Source organism: Panicum virgatum, chromosome 1N, assembly GCF_016808335.1.
Source record: "Panicum virgatum strain AP13 chromosome 1N, P.virgatum_v5, whole genome shotgun sequence".
NCBI lineage: Eukaryota > Viridiplantae > Streptophyta > Magnoliopsida > Poales > Poaceae > Panicum > Panicum virgatum.
In genome coordinates, this window is record NC_053145.1 from 64808703 (window position 1) to 64836333 (window position 27631).

The window sequence follows — 27631 nt, forward strand, 5'->3', positions numbered from 1 at the left end:
GGCAAGTGAGTGTTCAGGTACCGTCCGGGGTAACACTAACGCAATGGACGGAACAATGCAGCGATCGATTGATTATTTATTACTTGGACATGACGTTTTGCACACTTACAATGTTTGGAAACCCTTTATAACGCCTCCCGATGATTCCCAACGCCTACGCAAAATAGTTTTTTTGGTTGATTTTATTCATCAAAGGGTAGTATGGTCATTGCGCAACTTGACCCAGCAGCCGCCGCCGCCGCGCCCTCGCCCTCTGCCTCGCACGCCGCCGCGCCCTAGCCCTCTGCCTTGCAGGCCGCCGCCGCGCCCTAGCCCTCTGCCTTGCAGGCCGCCGCCGCCGCCCTTCCGGCGGGAGTGCGGGGGCGGCGGCGGCGGAGCCGAAGGAGGGGGAGCCGGAGGAGGAGGGAAGGCGGTGAACCTGTTCACATCCGTCAACCAGGCGCTCCACATTGCCCCCACGGTGAGTGAGACTGCTGGCGGCGGCGTCTCGATCCACTCCTCTGTTCGTCCAGTTTCAGTTAGATATCATCTCGATTAACACACCTGAACATCGAATATTCCGATTCACTTTTCGAGTGAAATCCCCTCCCTTCCAAAGTTGCAATTCACCATACCCAAGGGTGCTATGCACACAGTTCAGCCAACTGAAGATGATTTTCATTTCTGACAATGCTTATGTCTTCGGAGAGGATGTGGGTTTCGGTGGCGTGTTTTGCTGCACAACGGGGCTCGCCGATCGCTTTGGCAGAAACAGAGTGTTCAATACGCCGCTATGTGAACAGGAGAACCTTTTGCTTGGAGCATTTGCTGACGCTTATGCCAATTTCTCTGTAGTATCAGAAAATTCAGTAGCGAAATCAGGCTGAGAAGCTACCTGTTTCTCAAATAAAAAAATGGGCCTCCAAAGAATACATTTTACCATGTTCCATCCTACTAAGAACATGAAGTTTTCAAGTTGTCCACGCGAGGCTAAGGTATTACTGTTGGCTAGCATTAGAGATCCAAATCCAGTTGTATTTTTTGAGCCAAAGGTGGAGAAACTTTAAATGCTCAAGTTCTATAACAGCTGCATCTGAATATCTGCTGTGCTTTGCAGAGACTAAAACTACCTCTCATGTCTTCCTCTAGTGGCTGTATCGTTTGGCTGTTGATGAAGTACCTGAGGAGGATTATATGCTGCCCTTATCTCGGGCAGAAGTGAGTATATTTCTATCTCATTATTACACTGGACTATTGGGCATCATTAAGTCAAAGTACTTATGCAAGTTATATACTTAAGGTGATTAGGAAAGGCAGCGATATAACACTTATTGGCTGGGGAGCTCAACTTGCAGTGCTTAAAGAAGCTTGTGAAGATGCAGCAAAGGTCAGTTATTTCCACCTGTTATAATTTGGGTAAAGTCCAATAAAACCAAATATTCTGCTTTGCTTTGTTTTGACTCAACAGAAAGGCTAATGAGCAGCACTGGATGAAACATTTAGTTCAAATGCGCATTGCTCATCTAGAAAGACATATTTTACTTATAGGCGCTAATTCAGATCAGAATGGAATCTGAAATTGTGACTTTGCACTTCTGATGTATTGATGTTGCCTGCATTAGTTCTGGCAGTGACATGGTTTGTTTTTTTAAAAGAGCATTTGGTGACGCCATAAAAACAACTGTAAATTACTGAATTGCAGGACCAAGCTACTTCCCTTCATTTTCCATGATAGCAATTAGCAGACATAAAGCTTATGTTCTTCTTCATGTGTTTGGGAAAGTTTTTAGGGATGGTGTCTTTTTTTCCCTTGGGAACATAGTACTGCAATTATCTTTGATGATGTACTAACAGACATCTTGATGTATAGATGTTGAAGATGGGTCGAACTGGAGCATGGGTCAAAGGCAGCTCTTCTGTTTGGGACGTGCACTTTTGAGAAGATACCGCATCTTAGTTCTCGATTAGGCCACAACTTCTATAGATAATGCAACTGATGCTATACTTCAGAAAACAATCAGGATAGAATTCAAAGATTGCATTGTTATCACTTCAACCTCTTTAAAGTGCATCTTCAATTTCAAATAAATTGGTGTATATAATTTTTTTTTGCAACAAAGGCTTCTCAGCTTCCCCGTGTTCAGATTTAGTATTGTATTGAACTGAAGAATCTCTTACTGCAAAATCATCATTTCAATTGGAATTTGGACAGATGAATTCAATGACTAGCAAAAATTCAAATGCAATGCTCAAATGTTCAAGCTCCAAATGAATTCACTTCGAGTACAGATGCACCGGCTCCTAATTTAACAATCTCTCTCTAATAACAAATTAGCACTACAATGGGATGAAAAACGCGTTCACAACCCGATGAGATTTCTTGAGGTGGTGCCGCCGCCGTCCACAACGAGGTTGTGGCCGGAGATGTATCTGGACTCGTCACTGGCTAGGAAGAGCACCGCTTCGGCGATGTCCCTGGGTCTAAGCGTGTTGCCCTTGAGAGTGGCGAGTCCCCTGACCACCTCCTCATTGCTGGGAACGGTGATGTCGAGGTCGGCATCACCGGCATTGTGGCCCCGGCGCCAGGCGTTGATGAGCATGGGCGTGGCGACGCCGAAGGGGGAGACGTAGTTGACGCGGATGCCGTGCGCGCCGAGCTCGCAGGCGGCGTTCTTGGTGAGGCCGACGATGGCGTTCTTGGAGGCGGTGTAGGCGTGGCGCCCCAGGCCGCCGAGGGTGTCCCTGGAGGCGAGGCGGGACTGATGAAGGAACTCAAACCCTAATAAAGAATGAACATCTTTTCTCTTTAAAAGAAATATTCATCTCACTATAGTTTTGAATTTACCCTTTTACCCTTGATTATAAAAAATAACTACAGAAAAGAAATTACCACTAATTTCTAATCATCTTAATTCCGAAGGTATTTGGAGGCATTACAACATACATGGGCCCACCGACCATAGACACATCTAATGACTCCTCATTGATACCTTCCAACGCCTTTCCTCATATGAGCCCACAAATCATATATACATGAAATGCCTCCTAACGCCTCTTCAAGCATTATAAAAAAAATCAATCTTCTATGTTTTGATTACCAAAAAATGTTTACGGTATGCAGAAAAATGTTTCGAGTGCGAGTAGCTTAATATATCGAAGATTAGTTTCGTATAGGAATTGCTAATTTAGAACAACTACAAAAATACAACTCGACTCGCCTAGCACGAGCAACGAAGTCCGCCGAAATCATCATCTGCTCCATTTGGGAAGGGAAGCAGCTGGTACTACTACACAAATTCACCATTTAATTATTGCACAGTGTAATTGTAAGTTCAAACGTTTGTTTTTTTTCTAGAAAAAGACTCAAATTCTGAACTGTGGAGTGCTAATTTTGCAGTATGGAAAGCATAATGTACCAATCCAAATAAGCCATAAAAGAGAGGGAATATGGAAATCCGTTAAAACAGAACAGAAGAACGAGCAAAGTGCTCCACTGCAATCAAGCAAAGCAGACACCACACCACACTCCTCGCGACGCGGACGCGGGCACCTCTGGCTAGCTAGGACTAGGCTCCAGTACCCAGCACCCAACAAACTCCTCCACCGGCCGGCGCGAGATCCGGCTGATCCCCCCGCGGCCGCCGGTTGGGATTTCCTCGGAGGCGCCGCCATGCCCGCCGCCGCCTCCTCGTCCCACCACCACCGCACCCGCCTCCGCTCCCGCACCGCGCCGCTCCTCCTCCTCGTCGTCCTCGCCGCCTTCGTCGTCACCGAGCTCCTCCGCTCCAGCAGCCGCGGCGGCTTCACCGCGTCCGCGCGCCGGGCCGGCTCCTCCCCGGCCAAGGCCAACCACAGCGCCGCGCCGCGCAAGATCCTGCTTGACCCGGCCTTCACCCCGCGGCTGCCGCGCCAGAGCCCGCTCTCCCTCTCGCTCTCCGCGCGCAACGCGCTGCCGCCCCGCAACGCCGGCAGGTTTCCGGCCCTCCCCGACGGCCACCTCAAGATCGTGCTCTACGTGCACAACCGCCCCCGCTATCTCCGCCTCGTCGTCGACAGCCTCTCCCGCGTCGAGGGCATCGGGGAGGCGCTGCTCATCGTCAGTCACGACGGCTACTTCCCGGAGATGGACAAGATCGTGCAGGGCATCGACTTCTGCCAGGTGAAGCAGATCTTCGCGCCCTACTCGCCGCACCTCTTCCCGGATACCTTCCCCGGCGTCAGCCCCGGGGACTGCCAGAGCAACGACAACGCCAAGGAGAAGCGGTGCAAGGGCGACCCGGACCAGTATGGCAACCACCGGTCACCGAGAATCGTCTCTCTCAAGCACCACTGGTGGTGGATGATGAACACCGTGTGGGATGGGCTGGAGGAGACCGTGGACTTCGATGGCCACATTCTCTTCATAGAGGAGGACCACTACATCTTCCCTAACGCGTACCGTAATGCGCAGCTGCTTGTCGATTTGAAACCAAAGAAGTGTCCTGGATGCTATGCTATCAATTTGGCGCCATCAGATGTCAAGGCGAAAGGCGAAGGTTGGGAGAGCTTGGTTGCTGAGAAGATGGGTAACATTGGCTACGCCTTCAATAGAACAGTGTGGAGGAAGATTCATGCCAAGGCTAAGCAGTTTTGCGCATTTGATGAGTACAATTGGGATATAACCATGTGGGCGACTGTGTACCCGTCATTTGGAGCTCCTGTTTACAGTCTCAGGGGACCAAGGAGAAGTGCCGCACATTTCGGCAAATGCGGCCTGCACCAAGGCCAAGGTTCAAGCAATGTCTGTGTGGATAATGGTTCGGGAGCTGTGGAATTAGAGGAGATTGACAAGGTCCCTAACATCAAAGCTGATTGGCCAGTGCGCATCATCCAGAGGCAAGAGGGGTATCAGGCTGGTTTCAAAGGATGGGGTGGTTGGGGTGATCGGCGTGACCGTGAGCTATGCTTGAGTTTTGCATACATGTACCATATTAAAGACCCATCACCTGCATGATGGGGGGTATAGGCACACGATTTGGGGCATAACCGATGCCACTGTTGTAGTATTGTTTGGCATGCGCCCTTTGATTCATACATGGTTTGTGCTATAGGTAGCTTTGGTCCTTTATCACAATTTTGTAGAGTAGTTAGTTTTTTTGGTTGATAGATATTGCTGCTAGAATTGGGTTAACCTTTTCTAAACTGTATGATTTACTCAATGATATGGATATGGCTTATTTTTTTTAAGCTTGTTTGCAGCACTTGTTGCTAAGAAACTGGCACATCATGTTTACCTTGATGTATTAATCTGTGATTCTGTATACATCCTTAATGTTCAATTATAATTAGAGAAGGCTGATCAATTACTTGTCATTTCAAGTCATATTAATCTCCCTGAATTTGTACTTCTGTTACCACTCCCTGAATTCCATTTCCATATGATTTTATTTGGTCATATGCTCTTTTATGTATTCTTCAGCTTGTTACAGTTCGTGTGTGGTTCCTCTGTTCTGATTCTTGTATGTCATACAAATTCTCTACTCTTATCTTGGATACCTAAGCATTTTCAGCTAATGATTTAACTAGTACTTGTTAAGTTGTGATTTTTGTAGGATGTTTTTTTTTGTTGCAGTTTGTTACACTGTACCTGATAATGCTTGTTAACTGTTAGAATCCACTGATCCATATATAGTTAGGAGTATTCACTTGCCCGGTTAAAAATTTATTACTTGGGCATTATTATAAAGGCTATGTTGTTGTTGGGCATTATTATCTTCTTTTGTTATTTACTATAGGTTCATAGATAGAGTTCATGGAACATGTCGTCAGAAGTTCATAAAACGTGAAGCCACAATGAAACTATTATAAATTGTTGTCCAAAACAGTTCATTTGTTCAGGAAATAATCAGATTGACTCCTTCCGGTCAAAAGTTAGCGTTGTTTTAGGATTTGTGCAGGGTAGTTGCAGCTTCACCGACATATCTTCATCAATGTTGAGACCCACCATACAGTGACAGTAATATGTTTGTCTCGAAAACTACTTTGATAATAGTTTGAAAGTACAAATAGTTAATTAAATAAGTTATCAAAGTAATGATTTTGAGTCCATGGCAAAGTTCATAATGGTCTTATCTGCGGCTACAGAGAATCTATTATATATTTCTAACCTTCTACCCTTTTTCATGTTGCAGTTACAGGAACAAATGTTGGGATGGGCCATAAAACCCGTATCCCCTAGGCTTTCATGAGTGCCCTTGTATATTCAATTGGGTGGATACAGGTTTTCAGCGTTTTTTTTATTTTTATATTTTTGAAAATTGTTTTTTACAGAAATATATTTTCTGTTTTATAATTTACAGTTTTGTACCCTACCGCCCAGCTGCGGGGCGGCTGGCCCTCTGCCGCCCTCCTGCCGGGTGGTAGGGACCTCAATGTAAATAAGATTTACATTTAATCGCATTTTAGCCCCTGGGGGAGCCTGCCGCCCCCCCGTCGGGCGGCAGGTACCCGCCGCCCACTGGCGGGGCGGTAGGCGGGTACTGCCGCCCGGCAGGGGGGCGGCAGGCCCCTCCTCACCGCAAATGAACATGCAGTGCGGCATTAGATGTGGTTTTAGATATTTTGGATAGAAATAAAAACTGTTAGTAAAGTAGATAAATATGAAAAGTATAACTTAGCAATTCATACACATACGCAACTGAGAACGAAATAGGTGATGCATAAGAACGAAATAAGTATAACATGGCGACATGTCCATAACAAAAATACAGAAATAACTAGAAGCACCTCCTAACCACCCCGGCCATGTCGACCTCTTTTACGCTGTGCGTGGACGTGGTCTGTAGGGTAGGTGTGTCGGTCTGGAGGCCCTACGTCTCTACCTGGACGTCCGGTGGTCACAGGTGTCTGGAAGGTATGATCGGCCTGCTGGTTAGGTGTAGAAAATAACCGACTCCAGTCTTCGAAGTTCGCCTCAAAGGTATCCTGTGTGGCCCCTATGTAGTAGCAATTAAGATATCTTAATCATCGTCTTATAAGTCATCTATTTGGGTATATATTCCTCATACGTACATGTTGGTGGTGGATACGAAGAAGGACCCATATCAGGAAGCTGGTGGTGCGATCCTGTAAACCGTTCAAATTATTTAAAATATTCATAGAAATAAGAAGAACATGATAAATTTGGGCTACGGATTAGGTATTTACCTTGTGTTCCTTCTGCTGTCGCCATAGGGTAATACGAAGAAGGTCCCGCATCATATAAGTGTTGTGATCCTATATGTAAATGTAAAAGTAATTAGACTTCATACCAAAATTAATTGAAATTAAGATATGGACTATATGTTTACCGAAATGTCGTGGTGGTGCCTGTGTTGGTTGAAATGACATTCCTGCAGCTGGTGTCATGGTACTAAACTGGTTCCCTCAGTGAGGTTGATAAGGTGGGTGTCCATCACCTGTATGGACTGAGAATTAATTGTTGTTATCAAAGTAGGAAGTCAGTAAGTATCCTCACGTACCTGGATAATGCTGCTGAGACCAATAAGGTGCTGGGGAAGGCTGCTGCTGTGTGGGACCACAAGGAAACGAGGTTGAGGCTTGAGACGAACCGTAGGAGTCCTCGTACGATGTCCGGCTACCAAAGTCTTCAAGCATGGAATGAGCTCTTTGTGAAACTCGGGTCCAGGCCGACTCTTGCTCATTCCCATCCATCATAGAACCACTGCAAGGAAGGACTGGTGCGACGAGTCTATGACTCGGTCAAGTAGAGCTGGCGTATCTTCGGCCATACCTAACAAAAAAATATAAGTTTTCTGCATTTTCTATAATTTATTTGAATTTTTTATAAACTTTTCTAGCATTTCCTACATTTTTTATACAATAAATTTTTATAAATAAATTTTTTAACATTTTATACAATTTTTCTGCATTTTCTACAATTTATCTGAATTTTTCATATACTTTTCTAGCATTTTCTACAATTTCTGAACATTTAAAAAAAATTCTCGCATTAAACAACTAATCAATAAACCTAAATGATTTTTCTAAAAACTAATCATAATTCTACATAAATTTAATAAAAACAGTACCTAAATCGCTAAAATATCATTACGGTTGCATACACTAATTATAGAATTAAACATACAAAAAAATAGAATAAAAAAGTTGAGAAATATTTATTACCTGCGGTTCGGATCCAAAATCCAGCAGGGCTTCGCCGCTGCAACTCCATCCCTCACCCCTCCTCTCTCCCTCCCCTTCTCTGGATGTCGTGGGAAGAAAATGAGGGGGAGGGAGAGCTCAGCCCTTTTATATAGAGGGGGGAGCCTGCCGCCCCCCTGCTGGGCGGCAGTTACCCGCCTACCGCCCTGCCAGTGGGCGGCGGGGTACCTGCGGCAAGCTCCCCAGGGTCCAAAATGCGATTAAATATAATTTTTATTTACATTGAGGTCCCTACCGCCCGGCAGGAGGGCGGCAGGGGGTCGGCGGCCCCGAAGCCGGGCGGTAGGGGTATAAAACTGTAAATTATAAAACAAAAAATATATTTCTGTAAAAAATGATTTTTCAAAAATATAAAAATAAAAAAAACGCCAGGTTTTCATGAAGATAAATTGGTTCAAGTTTGAAATAAGATGGGCTTCATACTATTTGGGCTGGTTGGGCTCAGATCTTTCTTGGGGTGGCTCTCAGTCTCAGCAGCTTACTTAATAAGATAAAAGTTTGATGAATATTGATTGGGCTTTAAAGTTGATTGTTCATACATAAATGACATTTGGGCCATCTATTTATTCTGAAGATATATATCTTTCTATATATTTGATGGCTCAGAAAAATATTTAACAAAAATTGATAATGGACCTTTAGATTAAATTTAAGAAACATATCTCTCCCTTATATCATTCACAATTATTCTTATAACGAATTTATCTTGTAATTTGGTCTTAGACCTTTTCAGATTTGCAGAAATGAATGTCATGGTCCAGCGATTAGTTGGGCTTATCGGTCCATGGACCTCGATAAGGAGCACCGATTAGGTTGGAGCGACTAGTTTTCTAGTCGTCCGATTAGTCATCGCCTAATCGCGATTAGTCGCGCCGATCAGCTAGAAAAACGATCAGACCACGAGCCGGTGGCCGGTGGTGGGCTGGAGAGGCGGCCCATTAGGTTTTCGGTATATAGATTGAGACAACGCAGCTCCCATCGACTCTTGAGCATTGCACAAAGAAAGATAAGGAGGCAAAACAAATTGTTCATGACCATGTTGCTGATTTCTTTTATGACAATGGTATACCATTCAATGCCATCAACTCAAGAAGCTGGGAGATTACGCTTGAGTCCATTGGCCAATATGGTCATGGGTATCGCTCACCAACATACCATGACATTAGGGGTCCGTTGCTTGAAAGGGCTGTGGAAAGGACAGCAAAACTAAGGAAGAAACATGAGGAGGCTTGGAAAGAATATGGTTGCACAATCATGTCGGATGGGTGGACAGATAAAAGCCATCGCCATCTCATCAATTTTCTTGCCCAGCAGGGACCTTCTTCCTAGGCTCAGTGAACGCTTCAAGTGAGGTAGCAGATGCAAATATGTTAGCAGATTTGTTGGAGAACCAAATTGACAAAGTTGGGAAAGAATATGTAGTGCAGCTAGTCACTGACAATGGATCCAATTTCAAGGCGGCAGAAAGGATTTTAATGGAGAGGATCCCACATTTGTTTTGGACACCTTGTGCTACACATTGCTTGAATTTGATGTTGCAGGACATTGGAGAGATAAAGGATTTCAACACATCAATCAATTGGGCAAAAAAACTGTCCATATTTATCTACAAGCATGGTAGGCTTCTTGATCTTATGAGGGATAAGATAGGTGGAGATCTTATAAAGCCAGCTGTGACTCGCTTTGCTACTTCATATCTCACATTGGCAAGTATGCATCAGCACAAGAATGGTTTGAAAACTTTATTTGTTAGTGATAAATGGCAGGCTAACAATTTGTTTTTTATTAAGTAATATGTAGTACATATATCATATCGGTCCTGTGACACATAGGACGACTAGGACCGACTAGACTCGACTAATCGGCCTGATCAACGACTAATCGCGACTAGTCGTCTAATCGGTCCTATGGCGACTAGGTCCGACAAGACGATTTGAAAACATGGAGGCAAAGTACGTACTGATTCACACTACTGAACACATATGAGCACCTTGCATCCCATACATGTTTTTTGTCAGGTACTAGGAGACTAGGAGTCTTTGGTCTTACTTCCATTCTTCACATGCTTTGTTTTCTTCAGAAAAAATCATTTCTCTTAATTCTGTGGTCCTTGAACAACTTGTCTCGGACCCCACTAAGCACAAAGAAACCAAGCAGCAGAACAATCACCTGGCGATGATCTACGGCCCTCGACGGGCAGTGTTCCTGCATCCAAGGCCGTGTTTAGTTGCCTCCCGTAAAAATTTTGAAAGAACATTTTTTTACATTTGAAGTACTAAACATAGACTAATCAAAAAAATAATTACAGAACTCGTCTGTAAATTGCGAGACGAATCTAATGAGTCTAATTAATGTGTCAGTAGAGGTTGTTTACTGTAGCATTACTGTAGCAATTTAATATCTAATTAAAGCTTAATTAGGTTCATTAGATTCGTCTCGCGATTTACAGGCAGCAGTCGCAATGCGTTTTTTATTTCATCTAGATTTAAGTCTCCATACAGGTGCCGGATTTTTTTTTTGGAATTTTGATTTTTGAAACTAAACACGGCGCAAGTCAAGGTGAGCAGTGCTGCTGATGGCCCAGATTATTCAGCCTCATGTTACCGTCTAGATAAATCACTTACAATGCCGGGACAGACTGGAACTGATCCTGACTGCCTGCATGTCTTTTGGCCAACCTCACTGGCTCGCTGAAACGAACAATTTTTATGGTAACATCTCAGTCTCAGATGGGTTTGAAATCTAGTTGGGACCTGGCTTGGAGCACAGGGGAATGGAATCGGTGTACCAAAAGATAATTTGACTCGGGAAAAAAAAGGTGATTAGAAGGTAGGTGGAATTTGGTTAGAAGTGAATCCAGCTGTGGAAATGCTTCTATCCTACCCCAGTGATAGCGGCATACGCGCGTTTGCCTTTACATCCGAGGTAGTGGAATCCACATCGCCCTCAAGATTCTCCCACACGACTCTCGATCTGGCCTTGTGGCGATCGATCGATCCCTTGCGCCACGTGCAGAAACAGACATGCACTCAAAGCGTCCAGCCAAAACAGAGGCACTTAGGTGATCTGGAACACGCAACATTAACCGTATCTTTATTCAGGCCCAGGACAGTTTGATCCATTATTAAACCGTTGCCAATGGAAGACCCTCCTCCTCCCATGCAATTAAGGTGTGTTTAGATCACTTTGCATTTTGCATTTTTATATTTTTGGAAGAGAATCTTTAATATTTGAAGTATTAAATGTAGACTAATCACAAAACTAATTACAGATCTCGTCTGTAAACTACGAGACGAATTTAATGAGCCTAATTAATCTATCATTAGAGTATGTTTACTGTAGCATCATTGTAACGATTTAGTGTCTAATCATGTCATAATTAGACTCATTAGATTCGTCTCGCGATTTACAATCCATTTGTGTAATGTGATTTATTTTTTGACTATATTTAATATATCATGTAAGCAATTTACAAAAATTTTGTATTTTATGTTTTAGAATCTAAACATGACCTTAGCTTTCGGCATGGGCCCAGACTTTGCTGCTCGTATTTGAAACGATCGAATGCCAATGCAGTCTCATTCAGATAGAGCAGCGACAGGTCAGATCACCATCGCGCGTCGCGTCGGCGAGGGCTGAACGGAGCAATACGGTGAGGCGCCGTGCTCCCCCCTTGCGCCCGCGTCGCGATCGCGGCACCGCCTCGCTCTCTCGCTCTTGGATTGCATTCAGTGTGATAGAGTTGGGAGTGTCCAGAGTTTCCTTGTGGGTCTTGCAAGGGGGGAAAAAAACCAAGTGCTTGCTGCTGGTGGCCGGTGCGTTGTCATCAAGCTCACCACAACCGCTGACAAGGCGGCAACTGCAGCAGAGACTGTAGCAAAGCTAGGCTTTTTATCTGCTGGTGCGTGGGCGCCACAAATAATGCTGGAAAATGGCTGCCCGCATGCACGCGCAGCTCCGAACCGAGCCGTGAGTGGGCGGCCCCGTCCGCCATGGCCACCCAACGGAAAGCTCTCATAGCAGTCGCGGGCGGACGGATCTGCAGGAACAGGACGATCGATCGAAATGGTTTTTTTTCTTCTTCTTCTTCTTTATTCTCTCCCTGAGACTGGGAGGCTGAGACGAGGTCGCTTCGGTCTTGGTCGTCCAATTCAAGGCCCCGTGATTTTCAGGCGCGCGCGCGTACATTATTTGGCGAGATGTCATTGCGGTGAGTAGGAGGGAGGAGTTTTGGTTGTGGTGGCAGAGTGCATTGATCATTCATCATTGTAGGACCCTTTGATTTGAAGCGATGATGTGGATGTGGATTGATACTGTATTACTGTGATCGATTATCCTGTGTTGTACTATGCTCATTAGCTTCAATCTAATTCGGCTGCTATGGATTAAGATTAAGATTAAGATAGTTCCTCCTATCTCTTCTTAGTAAAATCTGCACGCCAAAATTTTTTTAAAAAAAGTAACTCACTGCCTGTTGTATTAGGCTCACAATATTGGAAGCATATATATCCAACAAAAAGGAGTGCGTCACCAATCACGTCTAAACTGCTAGGCTGGCTAAATTTGTGCTGGGGTATTCTATTTGTCACGTTTACCTTTGTGCAGAGTACGGGAGCCAACCAAATTAACCCTCCTTGTGCAAGGGAGAAAAAAAAGCTATTTGTCGCTCGACAAATTTTTGTGTTCAGAAGTGTCCAAATTGTGTCGCTAGGAATTCCGTGTCAGGCTCCACAGGCAATCAGGGGGATCACAGTCACATATATACATAGTCATCCCTACTTTGGGTAGAGGTAGAGGTAGGTAGTTGGGTCATTGGCATTTGGCACGCCATCAGCATGAGCTCTCCTCCTCCTTCCTAGCTCCTCCTCCTCCCTATAGATAGAAAGCTCCTGCTCCCCGTCCAAAGGAGATGAGGCTCATGATTGGTCGTCGGAGATGGCCGGCTTCGTCCTCGTCCTCGTCCTCTTCCTGCTCCGGATGGAGGGCTTCCACATACACCAATCGCTCCTAGTGCATGCGACACGCCGACACAATCACAAGCTAGGTAGCTAGCTAGCATAAGTACCACCCCGATCGGCAGGCTGGAGCTGGAGGCTGGAGCTGGAGTTGCGTGAGAGAAAAACACTGTTGCCTGGCTGGTGGCTGGAGGCTGGAGCTGGAGTTGTGTGAGAGGGAAATACTGTAGAAGCTGGAAGCTGTGGGCAGTGAGGTTGCAGGTGGCGTCTTGTTGTCATCGCTCGCATCGCAGCTGTCACGTTTGTGGCGCCTCTTTGACGGCGGAGGGTCATCATGGCCGGGATGCTCCCCGGCGTGGAGTGCGCGCGGCGGCGGCGGCTCCGGCAGGGCGGGTCGTCGTCCGGTGCGGCGGAGGCGCCGTGCGGGACGCGGCGGCCGTCTTTCTGCCTGTACGCCGGCGGCCATGACCACGCCCACCTTGGCTCGGCGGCGGCTTCCAAGGTCTCTCATTCCATTCAATTATACTATTAATTATCTCCGGTTTCTTGACGCTTCTAAATTTTTTTTAATCCTGTCCATGCATGTGGTATACAGTAATTGTTTGTTCTGATTAGCTTGATGTGACTGTGAGCTTGTTTTCAGGAGAGGATCAGCAGCGTGTGCAAGGAGATGATGGCGCGCGCGTGGACGCTGGACACTAACGCCCGGGAGGCGAAGGAGAGGCTGGACCAGAAGCTCAGAGGGCAAAGAGAATCTTTGGTCAAGAGGTGTGTGTGTGTTGCAGCTAATGCTACTGCTGTGCCTGTCTGTGCTTCGTAGATGCAGCTTGCCGTACGGTTCTTCGCAACCACAGCATTTCCACTTCTAGCTTAGGTTCAGAATCCATAGGCCCCTTAGCTTATCCTGAGTTTGCAGTTTGCAGCAATGGTGATTTGCTAGTCGGTTCAGGAAATACGAAAGATAGATTGTTAACATCCAATCTCGAGTGGTATTTCCTTTTGCAGCAACGCGCCTGGATACCTTTTGTATGGGAATCTAGTTCCATGCCTAGACAACTACCGTTTCAGATGCAGAGTATCCCTCCAGCTCCAGGTTCCTGTTTCAGCGCTGAAATTCGAGTGTTTGCTCTGGTCCCCCATCATCTTTGTACTCTGCAAACAAGTCTAGTTCACAGAATTCGATCCAAGATAGCCCCGTGATCGTTCAGTTTTCGTTTTCTTTTTTCTGCATGGAATCAATCGATGATACCTGAAGAACGAACTCTGAATCTCTGATACCTGAAACTTGCTGCAGGCATCAGAGCACGGGCACGGTGCGACCCCCGACGGCGAAGCCACACCCAAACGCAACGAGCACGAGCGGCGGCAGCAATCTCCAGCACTCGGCCACTACGGCGGCGCCGGCGACACCCGAGGCTGGCGCGACGCCAGCGGCGCCGTGGGTGCTGCAGCGGGAGGTGCTCTCGAAGCCGGCGAACGTGGGGGGTGCGGCCCGGCGGCGCCGGTTCAGCTGGAGCCTGCTGGGGCGGCGCAGGCCGCCGCCGGCGTCGGACTCGGAGGCGTCGGAGTGCGCGGTGTGCCTGGAGGAGCTCCAGGTGGGGGACGTGCTGGTGCACCTGCCCTGCGCGCACCGCTTCCACTGGTCCTGCGGCGTGCCCTGGGTCCAGGCCGCCTCGCGCTGCCCCGTCTGCCGCGCCCTGGTCCACCTCGCCCCCAACTGACCGGCCTGCCGCGGGATGGCTTGGCCGCCCGCTGGCCAGCCGGTCATCTTCTTCTTCGGCCGGACGGAGCAAGGCAGGTGAACGCGTGACCGCGCCGCCGCCGTGCGTGGCACGCCCAGGCCATGGACACGGGCGGATGGCAGTGGCAGGCAGGCTGCGGGTGGCCGTGCGTGCGCGGGATGGCTCGTGTGGAGGACACAGCAGAGTGGTGCGCGTGCGAGACAGATCAGGGTCAGATGATGGTGCCCGGCGAGACGGAGCACTGAGCGCATGGAGTCGCTGCGATCGCACGGGGCGTCAGTTTCCTTTTACCTGTGCAGCTGTGCTACTGCCTACTACTAGTATGGATCATTCATGGAGCCATGTGCTGATTAGTTTGCTCGGTTAGTTCTTTCTTCTTTAGTATTGCATAGCTGCTCACAACGCTGGTTATCCAAATATGTGTATTATCTATTATCTTATTATTTGGCCAACAAATGGAGTCTTCACGTTCGCTCTCAAGGTCTAGAAATTCTCACATTAATCGGAAAAAATAGAAAAATAAAAATTACCCACAACTACCATTATGATAAAAATTGGCCTAAAATACCCATGTGCCTAATTAAAAATCACCCACTAATGACATTATGAAAAATTAAATATAAAATACCATTTAGCTATGTATCAGTTACAAACATATACTATTAATAAAAAATAAAGATAACAATAATCAATCAAAATAAAACGAACATAAAAATAATTATATGCATAATATTATTAAAGCTCAACAAATTAAATTGTTATTATAGGTAGATCATATTTAAATTGTTTTAACCAATAATAAGACATAATTTACGATAATGAACAGGATGATAGGATGATGTATGGAAAAAATAGTATAATCTTTAAGTAGGATACAACGACATGCAATTTTTTGAATTTTCAATACTAGCCGCGCAAATACGCGGCCTAAACGGAGCCTCCACATTCGCTGTTAAAGTTTAGAAATTCCCACATTAATCGGAGAAAATAAGAGAAATTAAAATTACCACCACTGCCGTTACGAAAAAAACTAGCCTAAAATATCCATATGCATGCTTATAAATTACCCACCAGTGTCATTAAATTATATTTTTATAAATCTATCCATCGTTTTGCATATTAAGCTACATATCATGCATATCTATAGGATACTAGCTACACAAACAATTAACTGGGGGTTTTGGATGGGCTGATCACTTAGCGGTTGATCTTGTGAGAGGGTATATACTGTAGCGGATGGCTATTGTAGCGGTTGATTACTGTAGCAGATACTTTCTGTAGAGACTCGATTACCCGTAGTCACACACAATATACTGGTACTGTAGGTACAGTGCCAGCTAGCACTGGCTTGTCAGCGAGCCGAACGGGACGAATATCGATCCGACCATAATTGGTATAGTAAGCTCATCAGGGTTAAACATAAACATAGGTTGCTGAAATTCTAAATAGAATCTTTTGCTCTGCACTATGGAGATTTGTTGGCTTCCGAAAAACAAGAAACTTGGATTGATTGTTCCCCAACAAAAACTAGGCCATGGAGGCATGACGCCATACAACAGATGACAGAATTAAATATAGTAAAAACAGATGACCAAGAAGATCATAGAAGTAGAGAAACTAACAAAAGAACAACTGAGTCAGTTGAACCGAGCAGTGGGCAACATTAATGCAAGGGCTGACAAATAAAAATTATGTTACTACTACTACTAGCAAATGGTAATAGCTAAGATCGAGGAGATAGGCTGTGCGCTTGCCATGCGGCCACATCACTGACAACGAAGACAAAAAGAGGCACCATTGCACTAGCAGCAGAGAATCACTCTTGATTACCGAAACAAGTAGCATGTGATGAGAAAGATTTTTATTTATAAATAATAATTAAATAAAAAATACAAGATATATTTTAAATATCAATACTAGCCGCGCAAATGCGCGGATCAACTCACTAGTTCATCATCTAAAGAAAACTGTGTAGTATATTTTTTTGTAAATCCTTACGATAGGCAGTGACCAGCCAGACGCTAGTACCCCGTGTTCAGATTTCAGAAACGTCTGGGTTGCCTATCAGGCTCTCCGCACTGGGTCCGCTATCCCACTTCCAGTACCACTTTGCCGTAAAAACAGATGCAGCGGTGTCCTCCATCCCGTCCGCTACGGCCGCGGATCCTCCAAAATCCAAATAGAGCGGAGTAGCGGACGTCCGCGACGCCCGCGCTGGCCCCACATCGCCTCGGCTCGCGCGGCGTGCGCGACTGCCGCCCCGTCTTCCTCCCTCGCCTTCTCCTCTGCCTCGTGTTGGGAGTTGTCCGCCGCCGCCGCCGCCGCAAGGAGGCCTACCGCCGCCGCCGCGGGGAGCCTGCCGTCGAGAGGGAGGGGAGGGTTCCGCCAGACCGAGCTGGCCATGGCCGCTGTCTCCATCGCGCTCCTTTGACTCCTCACTAAACTCACATTCCAGAGTTTCATATTTATGCACTGTTTGAAACAATATATTATGTTACAATCATTTCTAGTAGGTGGAAACAAATAAGAAAACTGAAGAATGTAGATAGGACTAACATACCATATTGCTGGATTGTTTTGGACTTTTCTGTAGCATCCAACAGACAATATTTGTATTCTAGTGACTCTTGTCGTAAATTTTGGTGCTCCAACTTCAAGACCTGCAGATGATTGTAATAAATATCATACCATTTATGACATAAAGTTCCAGCCACAGCACTGGTGGTTGTCTATAGTATGCAAGCAGTGTGTTCTTTTAACAGACTACCTTGAATTTTTCATCCAATTCGTTGACAAATTGACACAGTCAACTCTTATCCTTCACTCGCCCTTAAACTGCAGAGGCTGCAGAATCCACAGAAAATTTAAGAAAGCGCTCCTGATAGGACAGAAAGCCTAAACCACTCGCATGATCTTTGTGTGATTCAAACTTAGTGAACTGGAATTATGCCTATGTGCAGAATTATCAATGCAAATTCCGGATGTAGTCTGGCATGCCCCGCAACGCCCCCTCGCACGGGACGGCGCCGGGCGCTGACGGCGATCCCACGCCGCCGGCGTGGTGATCCGGAGCCCGTGCCGCCGCGGAGACCGACAAGCCCCGTGGCCGAGCCCTCCAATGCCGCCGCAACGAAAACCAGCCTCAAGCACATCGAGATCCGCGGAGGGGGGCCTCGGCGACGGCGCAGCAGCCCTCGTGGTTGGCGGCGCGGGAGGGTGTCGTGTCCCGTGGCCGTCGGCGAGCTCGCCGCCGGCGTGAGCGCGGGAAGAGGATAAACAGAGAAGATAACTTTTTTTTTTATCAGAACAGAGAAGATAACTTGGGGAGGGAGAAACCCCAAACTCCGACGAGTTCTAATTTGATTTGGCCCCACGCACGCTTACATATAAGTTGTACAAAAATATTAGGTAGATACGTATGTCCTCACGTCCATCTTCACACTTCCGTAGATGTACGCGTGACAGAGGGGGTGATGAAGTCGCGAGCGTCGGACACCCTCACCGTCTTCCTGGCGGTCACAACCGGCGAGGAGGCGGCGGGAGGTAGTCGCATGTGCTCACTGCTTCTTAATAAGACTATGGATCGCAGTTGGCATGTTTCTAGTGATCAAGACATGGTTTAGTTTTCCACAAACATTTGCAGATTCTGGTTTTAAGAAAGAGCTCCCGGAAACAGCTTTGCTTCTGAATGAACTCCGCAGTAGCGTTGTCTGAATCTGTTAGAGCAGGTATGCCCAGTTGGTGTGCTTGTGCTGAGACTCATTTTGCAGATGTCTCTCAATCAGTTGCTGCAATCTTAATCTCAGAGACCAGGACAGTATCGACTATGTTACCTGAAACTCTGCTTTACTGTCCAGTCACGTTGATGCCCAACATGTAATCCCTGAAAAAGAAACCACCACAGCTTGCACAAGGACCAAGCTGCTGAAATCCCAAACTGAGTTATTCTGAACCTCCTGATCAGTGAAAGCAATTCACAACCCCCTACCGCAACTGTGCAGCAGGTTGGTTTCTCATGTTGTATCCTTGGATGAGGTGCTAGTATTTGCTGGATACTCGAATGAAATGTTTGTCCTATGAACTACTCGCCGAGTGCCAGGCAGGTCCACGAACATTGGATTGGGCTTCAGACTCCAGAGACCAGGTTCAGAAGAAGTTTCTCAAATGTTCAGAGTTGAGGATACGAGGCTATGTGAGAGCAGTAAAAAATTTTGATGTGTGTGATCAAAATCCAACTAGTTCTAGTTTGGATTAGAGGCGCTGGATTCCCTAAAGAATTCTCATATGCAAATAACATGCATTAGTCTTCAGGTTTGTTTGAGTCAAATTACCTAGAGTGCAACTGACGAAAAAAAGATAACAAATGCATCGCATCACAGCAATAGATGTTTCTGATTTGCAGTCATACAGAATTCCAGACAAGAGATAATTTCCCACACAAATTTACAGATCCTGGTTGAAATGAAAAAAAGCCTCTTGGAACAACTTTGCTTCTTCATAAACTCTGTTCTTGTGTTGTCTTAAACTCTTAATCTGTAGAGCAGGCAGTTTTCAAGAATTGTTCAGAATCATCTTGCAGATGCCTGTCAGTCAGTTGCAGCAATATGAATCTCGGACGGCTTGCACACAAGGCCATCGCAGACGGCTATGTGTCAAAAATCACATGTAATTCAGGAGAGAAAAAACTAGCCACACGGCTTGCACACAAGGCCATCGCAGTGGCCATGGCGCTAATGGCTTCCACTTCACTGGCCGGCGTCAGCGTCCACACCGGCTCCAATCCATGCGATGTCCATGCCCACGGCGGCGCGGCAGTAGCAACGGCAGCGCCGCCGTGCCGGGCTCACGGCGCGCCTGCCATGCCGCGGCGGCGATGCTTTCGAGCTGGGAGGAGCATGTGCCTGCTGCCCCTGGAGCCGCAGCTTCTGGTACGGGTGGGGAGGCTCTCGAGCCCTCTCCATGGCTTCCCTCGCCGCCTAGAAGCTGGCCGGCAGGCAGCGCTGGCGTCCCCTCGCCACGGCGGCACGGCCAGGGGTGGACCGTGTCTCGCTCGCCCACGGACCGGGGGTGGACGGTATTTCATTTACCGTCCACCCCGGGTACCCGTAAGACGTTCGATCTCCATCCAACGGCCGAGATTAAGCAAGGGAGGCCGAGTACAAGCGGGGCGTTGACTGGACCGAGCGCTTAGACGCCCTCTTGTCGTCCCGCCGCGCGCCCGCGCTGCTTCGCCAGCGTCTCCATCCGCCGCCGTCCGCCGCCGGCGAGCTCCGGAGGGCCGAGCGAGGTTTGCATGTACGCGCACGCTCGATTACCAATTGAGTAGCTCTCAAGCAGCTTCGCTCCGGCCGCCGTCCGGCTTAACGTCGGCAGGTCTACGGACAGGAGCTCAAGGAAGCTGTAACTCGGGAAACCAAACCATGGCGGCGCGTGTCCGTGTCCCTGTCTCCTTGATGGGCACGAATTTAATCTTCGGGTGTTTCGTCGTCACGCATCTCTACTGCGATGCCGATGGTCACTTGCTCTGAAGTCTGAACAAAGCCATGGAACGGAGGCATCAAAGTCTCAACATATATACAGACATCTCTCACACCCTGACTCGAACTCAACTGTGCTTGTTTGCTGTCTGCACTGCTCCCAACGCACGTCATTCAGCGTTTTCTGGTTCCGTCAGGCCCTGATTGTGCTCCTGCAAATTCTTCTCTTCTATGAATTAGATGGGCACTGGCTCTTCTACATTCTACTGGCGCCTGTCGCTGCAAAAGTTCAGTGTCAAACTTGTTCAGTTCTATCCAGTCCACAAGGTGACAATCACATTCTTTGCCCTATAGTGAACATGTCTTTCAATCTCTACTGACTAAAGGTTCCAGGCTTATTTCTAGTCGGTAGTCGTCGCACACATATGTTCACCGCTTAATAAGACCATGGATCGCAGTTGGCATGTTTCTAGCGATCAATACATTTACTTCAAAAAAAAAATCTATAGTGATCAATACAGGATTTAGTTTTCCACAAACATTTGAAAATTCTTCTTTTAGAAAAGAGCTCTTGCAAACAACTTTGCTTCTTCGTAAACTCTGCAGTTGCGTTGTCTGAATCAGTTAGAGCAGGCAGTTTTCAAGAATTGTTTAGTTAGTGTGCTTGTACGGGGACTCATTTTTCACGAATCCCAGGCCAACATCAACTATGTTATCTGAAACTCCGCTTTACTGTCACGTTGATGCCCAACCTCTAATCTACCAGTACCAGTCCACCACAGATTGCACAAGAACTTCGCAATTGGCAATGGGCTCATGGGTTCCCCTTCGCTGGTCGCCGGCGACACACCAGCTTCAATCCATGCGGCTCACCCGAGGCCGCCACAGGCCCACAGCTTGCACGAGGATGCCGGCCCGCCACGCCGACGATGCTGTTCGCCGCACCGCCTCCTACCTCGCTCGCCGCTGCGCGCACCCCGGCAGCGTCGCACTACCTCGGCCAAGACTGAAGACCTATACCGCGGCGACGCTGCTTCCGAGCTGCGACGTGCCTGTCGCTGGCGCCGCTACTGGCAGGTGTGGGGGAGGCTCTCGGCTCCCCGCCATGGCTTTCCTTGCCGCCTCGGCGTCTCGCAGCTTGCCAGGGGGCGGAGCTGGCCTCGCCTCGCCGCGACCAAAGCTGGACGGTGTTTCATCCCCCGACCGGGGTGGACGGTATTTCATTTACCGTCCACCCTGGGTGGCTGGGAGTCGTTGGATTGTCAACCGATGGTCGAGATTGAGCAAGGGAGACCCCAGCACAAACGGGACGTTGACTGGACCGAGCGCTCAGACGCCATCTGCTCCGTCGTCCTGCCCCGCCGCTTCGCCGGCCTCTCCGCCGTCTCCTGCGAGCTCCAATCCCGCACTAGATTATGTTCATTGCTAGCTGCTGTCATCCTGCCGCTCTGCTTCGCCGTCGTCCGGCGACGGTGAGCTCCGGAGTCCGACAACGCCACAAAATAAAGCACGGGCAGATGCCGAGGCAGAAATTCAGAGCTCAAGTGCAAAATAGGTCTTCTGAAATTCCTCAATGATTCAGTGCTCAAGCATGCCAAGAGTGCTTCTTCAGTTCCAGCACTACCAATCAGCGTTGATTTTGCTACTCCGGATGAAACTCCAGCAACGAAAAGAAAACAAAAATAAATGTGAATTACTCCAGCTTCCAGGCTAAGCATGGAGGATTGAGGTATGAAGGCAAGCGCATCATGTCAGATATGAATCCTGTGCCAAACATGCTGCGGGCCGAGCCGCCATTGCCGGGCTCCCAGTGTGAAGTCAAGCTCGCCGCCGCTGGAACGGAACGAGCCGATCCAGCAGCGAGGATGGCGACGGCGGCGGCGGGCACCGCCGGAACGGGGCGAGCCAATCCGATCCGAACTAGGGGGCACTCGGAGAAGCCCTGATCGGTCACCGCGGCGCGCTTGACTTCCAAGCTGGGAGGTGCCTCGCTGCTGGCCGGCAGGCGGCGCCGGCCGCCCCTCGCCACGGCGGCACGGGCAGGGGTGGACGGTGTCTCGCTCGCCTACCCACCGGGGGTGGACGGTATTTCATTTACCGTCCACCCCGGGTACTCGTAACCTGTTCGATCTTTGACCAACGGCTGAGATTAAGACCCACGGGACGTTGACTGGACTGAGCGCATAGACACCCTCCCTCTCGTCGTCCTTCCTCTCTGCCCGCCACCATTGATGCCGCTGTCCACCGCCGGCGAGCTCCGGAGGGCCGACCGTGGTTTGCATGTGGCGCACAAGGATCCCGGCCATGCGCCGGCGCCACGCTGACAACACCGTTGGCCGCACCGCCTCCTACCTACCTCGCTCGCCGCGGCGCGCACCCCGGCAGCGTCACACCACCTCGATCAAGACTGAAGACCATCCTCCCATGCACCACAACGGACACCCACTTTTCACTCCGTCCATCTGACCTCACGGCAACCTACCTCTCCACGGCGGGTCCGGCTGGCCGACGGCGGCGTGGATGCGGCAGTAGCAACGATCACGCACGCCCGGCCCGCGGCGAGCCTGGCCTATACCGCGGCGACGCTGCTTTCAAGCTGCGAGGTGCCTTGTCAGCGGCGCCGCTACTGGCAGGGGTGGGGAGGCTCTCTCGGCTCCTCGCCATGGCCCATGGCTTTCCTCGCCGCTGGCGGGCAGCACTGGCCTCTTCTCGCCGCGACCCAGGCTGGACGGTGTTTCATCCACCGACCAGGTGGACGGTATTTCATTTACCGTCCACCCTGTGTGGTTTTGAGCCGTTCGATTCTCAATCGATGGCCGAGATTAAGAAGGTAGACCCAGTACAAACGGGACGTTGACTGCACTGCACCGAGCGCCCAGACGCCCTCTCGTCGCCCTGGCCCGCTGCTCCGCCGGCCTCTACGCCACCTCCGGCGAGCTCCGATCCCGCCCTAGATTGAGTTCAGTGCTAGCTGCCGTCATCCTGCCGCTCTGCTTCGCCGCCCTTGTCGCCGCTGTCCGGCGACGGCGAGCTCCCGAGGGCCGAGCGAGGCTTGCACGGCGCGCGTGATCGTTGCTACTGCCCGATTACTAATTAAATAGCTCTCGACTCTCAAGCGGATTCACCGCCGCCGCCCGGCTTAACGTCGGCGGGTTTATGGACAGCATCTCAAGGGAACTGAACTTGGGAATCCAAACCATGGCGTCGCGTGTCCGTATGATGCATCTCTACTACGGTGCCGATGGCCACTTGCTCTGAACAAGTCATGGAACGGAAGCATCTATCAGAGTCTGAACATATACAGGCATTGATTGTGCTTGATTGCTGTCTGCACAGCTCCCATTTCCCAATGCACGTTATTCAACGTTTTTTTTTTTGGTTCCGTCAGATCTTGATTGTGCTCCTGCAAATTCTTCTCTTCTATGAATTTGATGTGCTCATGTGCACCGACTCTTCTTCGCTCTACTTGTGCCTGTCGCTGCAAAGTCCAGTGTCAAACTAGTACTTCAGTAGTATTGTCTAGTCCAAATGGCGACCATCGCAATCTTTGTCCTACAGCGAGCATGTCTTTTTATCTCTGTAGACTAGAGGTTCCAGGCTTACATATGGCTGCTTCCATCACATCTGCATGTCTTGGTCATGATAACAGCTAGTGTGGCGGTGACAATCGCCAGCATATGTGGCAAAAGCTTGAAATACATGCAACTAGCAACTGCGGAGGCAGCGGCACCAATGCTCACTTCTTAATGAAGTAGATGGGTGTTTTTTTTTCCTAGTAATAACTTGGGCACTTGAATCAGATGCTAATCCGGTTACAGTTACGTGTCGTAATTCATGAGCACCCATCCTGTTGCTGTACCACAAAAGCACGGGCAGATGCAGAGGTAGGAATTCAGAACTCAAGTGCAAAAGAGTTATTCAGAATTTTCTCAATGATTCAGTCCTCAAGCATGCGAAGAGTAACCGTCAGAGTTCTGAACATATACAGGCATAACTCACTCTGACTTGAACAGTTACTCCGACAGTTATTCAGAATGTGCATGTTGTTCAACGTTGCTTGGTTCTAATGGATCCTGATGACGCTCCTGGAATAATTATTTCTTCTACGGATTCCATGTACTCTGACTCTTCTTCAGTATACTTGTGCCTGTTGCTGCAAAGTTCAGTGTCAAACTAGTTCAGTTTTGCCGCTACGGAAGCCAAGTTCTGCATGAAGGTTAAGCTTATTCTGTTTAAGGCAAAGCAAAGCAATATTGCAGCTATGGAAGTGTGGCTAGCTCCTCAGTGTTGTAATTTGTTTAGATGGAGTCACTCTTGTTTCTTCGCTCTTCTTCTTTTTCTACTCTTTTAGCTTTCTCTGTTTCCTTTTGTACTAGTCTGTTGAATTTCTTTTTTCTAATAATATATAGACATGAGTTAATTTCCTTTTCACTCTGATTTGCAGTGCTCCATTCCAGACATGAGTTAATTTCCCACAATCATTTGCCGATTCTGTTTTTTTTAAAAAAGAGCTCATAGAAATAACTTTGCTTTGCTTGTTGGTGAACTCCTCAGCGTTGTCTGAATCTGTAGGAGCAAGCATTTTTCAGGAATTGTTCAGCAAGTCAGTTGGTGTGCTCATTTTTCAGATGTCTCTCAGTCAGTTGCAGCAATCTAAATCTCTGAGATCAGGCCAGCAGCAACTATGTTATCCTAAACTCTGCTTTTCTATCACGTTGACGCCCAACTTTTAATTCCTGAAACTGCTATCGCCATGGCCCAATGGCATCCCCTGCATGCACTGGTCGCTGGCCGGCATGCACACGAGCCCGAGTCCATGCGGCTCACCTCTGAATCTCGGCCGTGCGCTGCCGCCATGCCGAGGCCGTACGCTGCACCGCCACGTACCTCGATCTACGCGCGGCAGTAGAACCGGCGGCAACGCCTGCCACCGCGCCGCATGCGCTGCTCAGAGTAGCCACGGTCGATCACCCCGCGCGCCCCACTCGCGGCGAGCTTGGCTCTTCCCACGCGGCGACGCTGCTTACGAGCTGCGAGGTGCCTGTCACCTGCGCCGCTACTGGCTGGGGTGGAGAGACTCTCGGCTCCCCACCATGGCTTCCCTCGGCGCCTCGCAGGTGGCTGGCGGACGGAGCTGGCCTCGCCTCGCCGCGACGGCGCGACCAAGGTGGACAGTGTTTCATCCACCGACCCGGGTGGACGGTATTTCATTTACCTCCCACCCTGACTTACTGTGAGCCATTCGATTCTCAACCGATGGCCGAGACTGAGCAAAGGAGACCCCATTATAAACGGGACGTTGATCGACTGGACCGAGACACCGAGCGCTCGGACGCCATCTCGTCGTCCTGCCCCGCTGCTTCGCCGGCCTCTCCACCGCATCCGGCGAGCTCCGATCCCGGCATCCCGCCCTAGATTAAGTTCAGTGCTAGCTGCCGTCATCCTGCCGCTCTGCTTCGCCACCGTCCGGCGACGGCGGGCTCCGGTGTCCGACGACCCACAAAATAAAGCACGGGCAGATGCCGAGAGGCAGGAATTCAGAGCTCAATGATTCAGTGCTCAAGCATGCCAAGAGTTCAAGAATTGTATGTTGGATGCTACAGAAAAGTCTGTTGGATGCTACAGAAAAGGAACGACAAGAGTCACTAGAATACAAAAATTGTCTGTTGGATGCTACAGAAAAGTCCAAAACAATCCAGCAATATGATATGTTAGTCCTATCTACATTCTTCAGTTTTCTTATTTGTTTCCACCTACTAGAAATGATTGTAACATAATATATTGTTTCAAACAGCTTGAGCGCGGTGAGGCCCTCCTCGGCGGCGAGCGAGAACGTGAGGTCGCGGACGCTTCGCACCCGGCCATCTCCCTCTTCACCAGGTCCTCCGCACGCCGCACCGCCACGGACTTCGCCGCCGCTGTCGCCATTCGACCTCTGGAGTTTGGGAGGTCCGCCATGGGCCAGATCCGGTGGCCAGGTTCGCGGATCCGGATGTCGCCGCAGTCGACCCACCATGGCCGCCACCGCCGCCACAGGGGAGTACCGTCAAGGCCCGCCATCCGTGCCGCCGCCGCCTCCCGCCCCTTGCCGGGCCGGCCCCTCGCCGCTGGCCCATGGTGAGGAGGGACGAGGCGCGACGGTGGGGGCGGCATCACTCTGCCGTCCATGGGTGCGCCCCCGCCTCCGCTGTGCCCGACGCCTACCTCACCGACGATGGTGATGGAGGAGCCCGCGGCGAGCCCGCAGGGCAAGAAGACGACCCGGGCGCGCGGCGGTCTCGAGGAGCAGCTGCCTCGAGCCACGGAGGAGCTGCGGGCCATGGAGGAGGAGCGCACGATCCGCTCCACCGCTGCCACCCGCCGCCCCTCGCCTCACCGTCCATGTGCAGAGGGAGGGCCGCTGCACTGGAGAGTGCCGCCGACCGGGCCGCTACGCCGTCCATCCGCAGAGGGAGAGCCTCCCCTAGCCGCCGCGCGGAGCTCCGCTGCTGGCGGCGGCAGGGCGCACAGCGAGCGCCGAGGGTGCAGGAAGAGATCCTGGAGGGAGAAGGGATAGCGGTGCGGAGGGATGGGGGAATGGGAGAGAGAAAGAGAGGAGGGAGAGAGGAAAAAACAATAAGAAAATCTGACGTGTGGGTCCCACATGTTGGTAGTTGGGATAGAGGATGAATGTAGAGTATGAACGGGTGCAGAGAAACTGGATATAGAGAAATGACCATGATTGAATATTTTTTTTAGAGGATGAATTTAAAGTACGACGAGTGCGGACAGCCTCAAGTCGGTTATGGATCAAGGACTTGTTTAGATCTCAAAACGCAAAACACAAAAATTTTGTAAATCACTTGCATGTGTACTAAATGTAGTCAAAAAATAAATCACATTACATAAATGGAATATAAATTGCAAGACGAATCTAATGAGCCTAATTACGACGTGATTAGACACTAAATTGCTACAGTAAATATGCTCTAATGATGGATTACTTAGGTTTATTAGATTCGTCTCGTAGTTTATAGACGAGATCTGTAATTAGTTTTGTGATTAGTCTACATTTAATATTTCAAATATGGAAGATTTCCTTCTAAAAATGCAAAGTGATCTAAACACACCCCAAGTCATTGTGTTCACCTGAAGGGCATGTGTACTGTAACTAGGAAGATTGGCGCGCTGCGCCCGTTGAGGATGAGCATATTGGATTGACCAACTAAAGATATTATTCATTTACAGGACATATTCAGTAATGAAAATGTATATGTATAAAAGTCAGCTACACACA

The 27631-nt window shown here is 48.8% G+C and overlaps 3 protein-coding genes and 1 long non-coding RNA gene across 5 annotated transcripts; 3 read left to right on the forward strand and 1 right to left on the reverse strand.

The window, feature by feature from the left end:
* Positions 1-2339: 2339 nt before the first annotated feature.
* On the reverse strand, positions 2340-3651 carry LOC120653773 (sex determination protein tasselseed-2-like). Its single transcript, XM_039931445.1, has 2 exons — positions 3576-3651; positions 2340-2758 (listed from the first exon to the last, which is right to left on the reverse strand). Exons 1-2 carry the CDS (start codon positions 3649-3651, stop codon positions 2340-2342), a joined length of 495 nt encoding a protein of 164 aa, XP_039787379.1.
* On the forward strand, positions 3472-5311 carry LOC120657494 (alpha-1,6-mannosyl-glycoprotein 2-beta-N-acetylglucosaminyltransferase-like). The gene has a single exon (XM_039935817.1). The coding sequence runs from the start codon at positions 3650-3652 to the stop codon at positions 4970-4972; it is 1323 nt and encodes a 440-aa protein (XP_039791751.1). The 5' UTR covers positions 3472-3649; the 3' UTR covers positions 4973-5311.
* A 7634-nt stretch (positions 5312-12945) lies between these two features.
* LOC120657496 (E3 ubiquitin-protein ligase RNF115-like) lies at positions 12946-15358 on the forward strand. 2 transcript variants are annotated; one of them, XM_039935819.1, is made up of 4 exons: positions 12946-13638; positions 13780-13904; positions 14431-14530; positions 14567-15358. In XM_039935819.1, the coding sequence occupies exons 1-4, from the start codon at positions 13471-13473 to the stop codon at positions 14855-14857; spliced, it is 684 nt and encodes a 227-aa protein (XP_039791753.1). In that variant the 5' UTR covers positions 12946-13470; the 3' UTR covers positions 14858-15358. The 2 variants fall into 2 exon arrangements, with proteins under 2 accessions (XP_039791753.1, XP_039791752.1); XM_039935818.1 differs by having other exon boundaries at positions 14431-15358.
* Positions 15359-25685: 10327 nt separating this feature from the next.
* On the forward strand, positions 25686-27092 carry LOC120657497. Its single transcript, XR_005668200.1, has 2 exons — positions 25686-26065; positions 26150-27092. It is a non-coding gene; the product is annotated as an uncharacterized LOC120657497 (long non-coding RNA).
* The last annotated feature ends 539 nt before the right edge of the window (positions 27093-27631 follow it).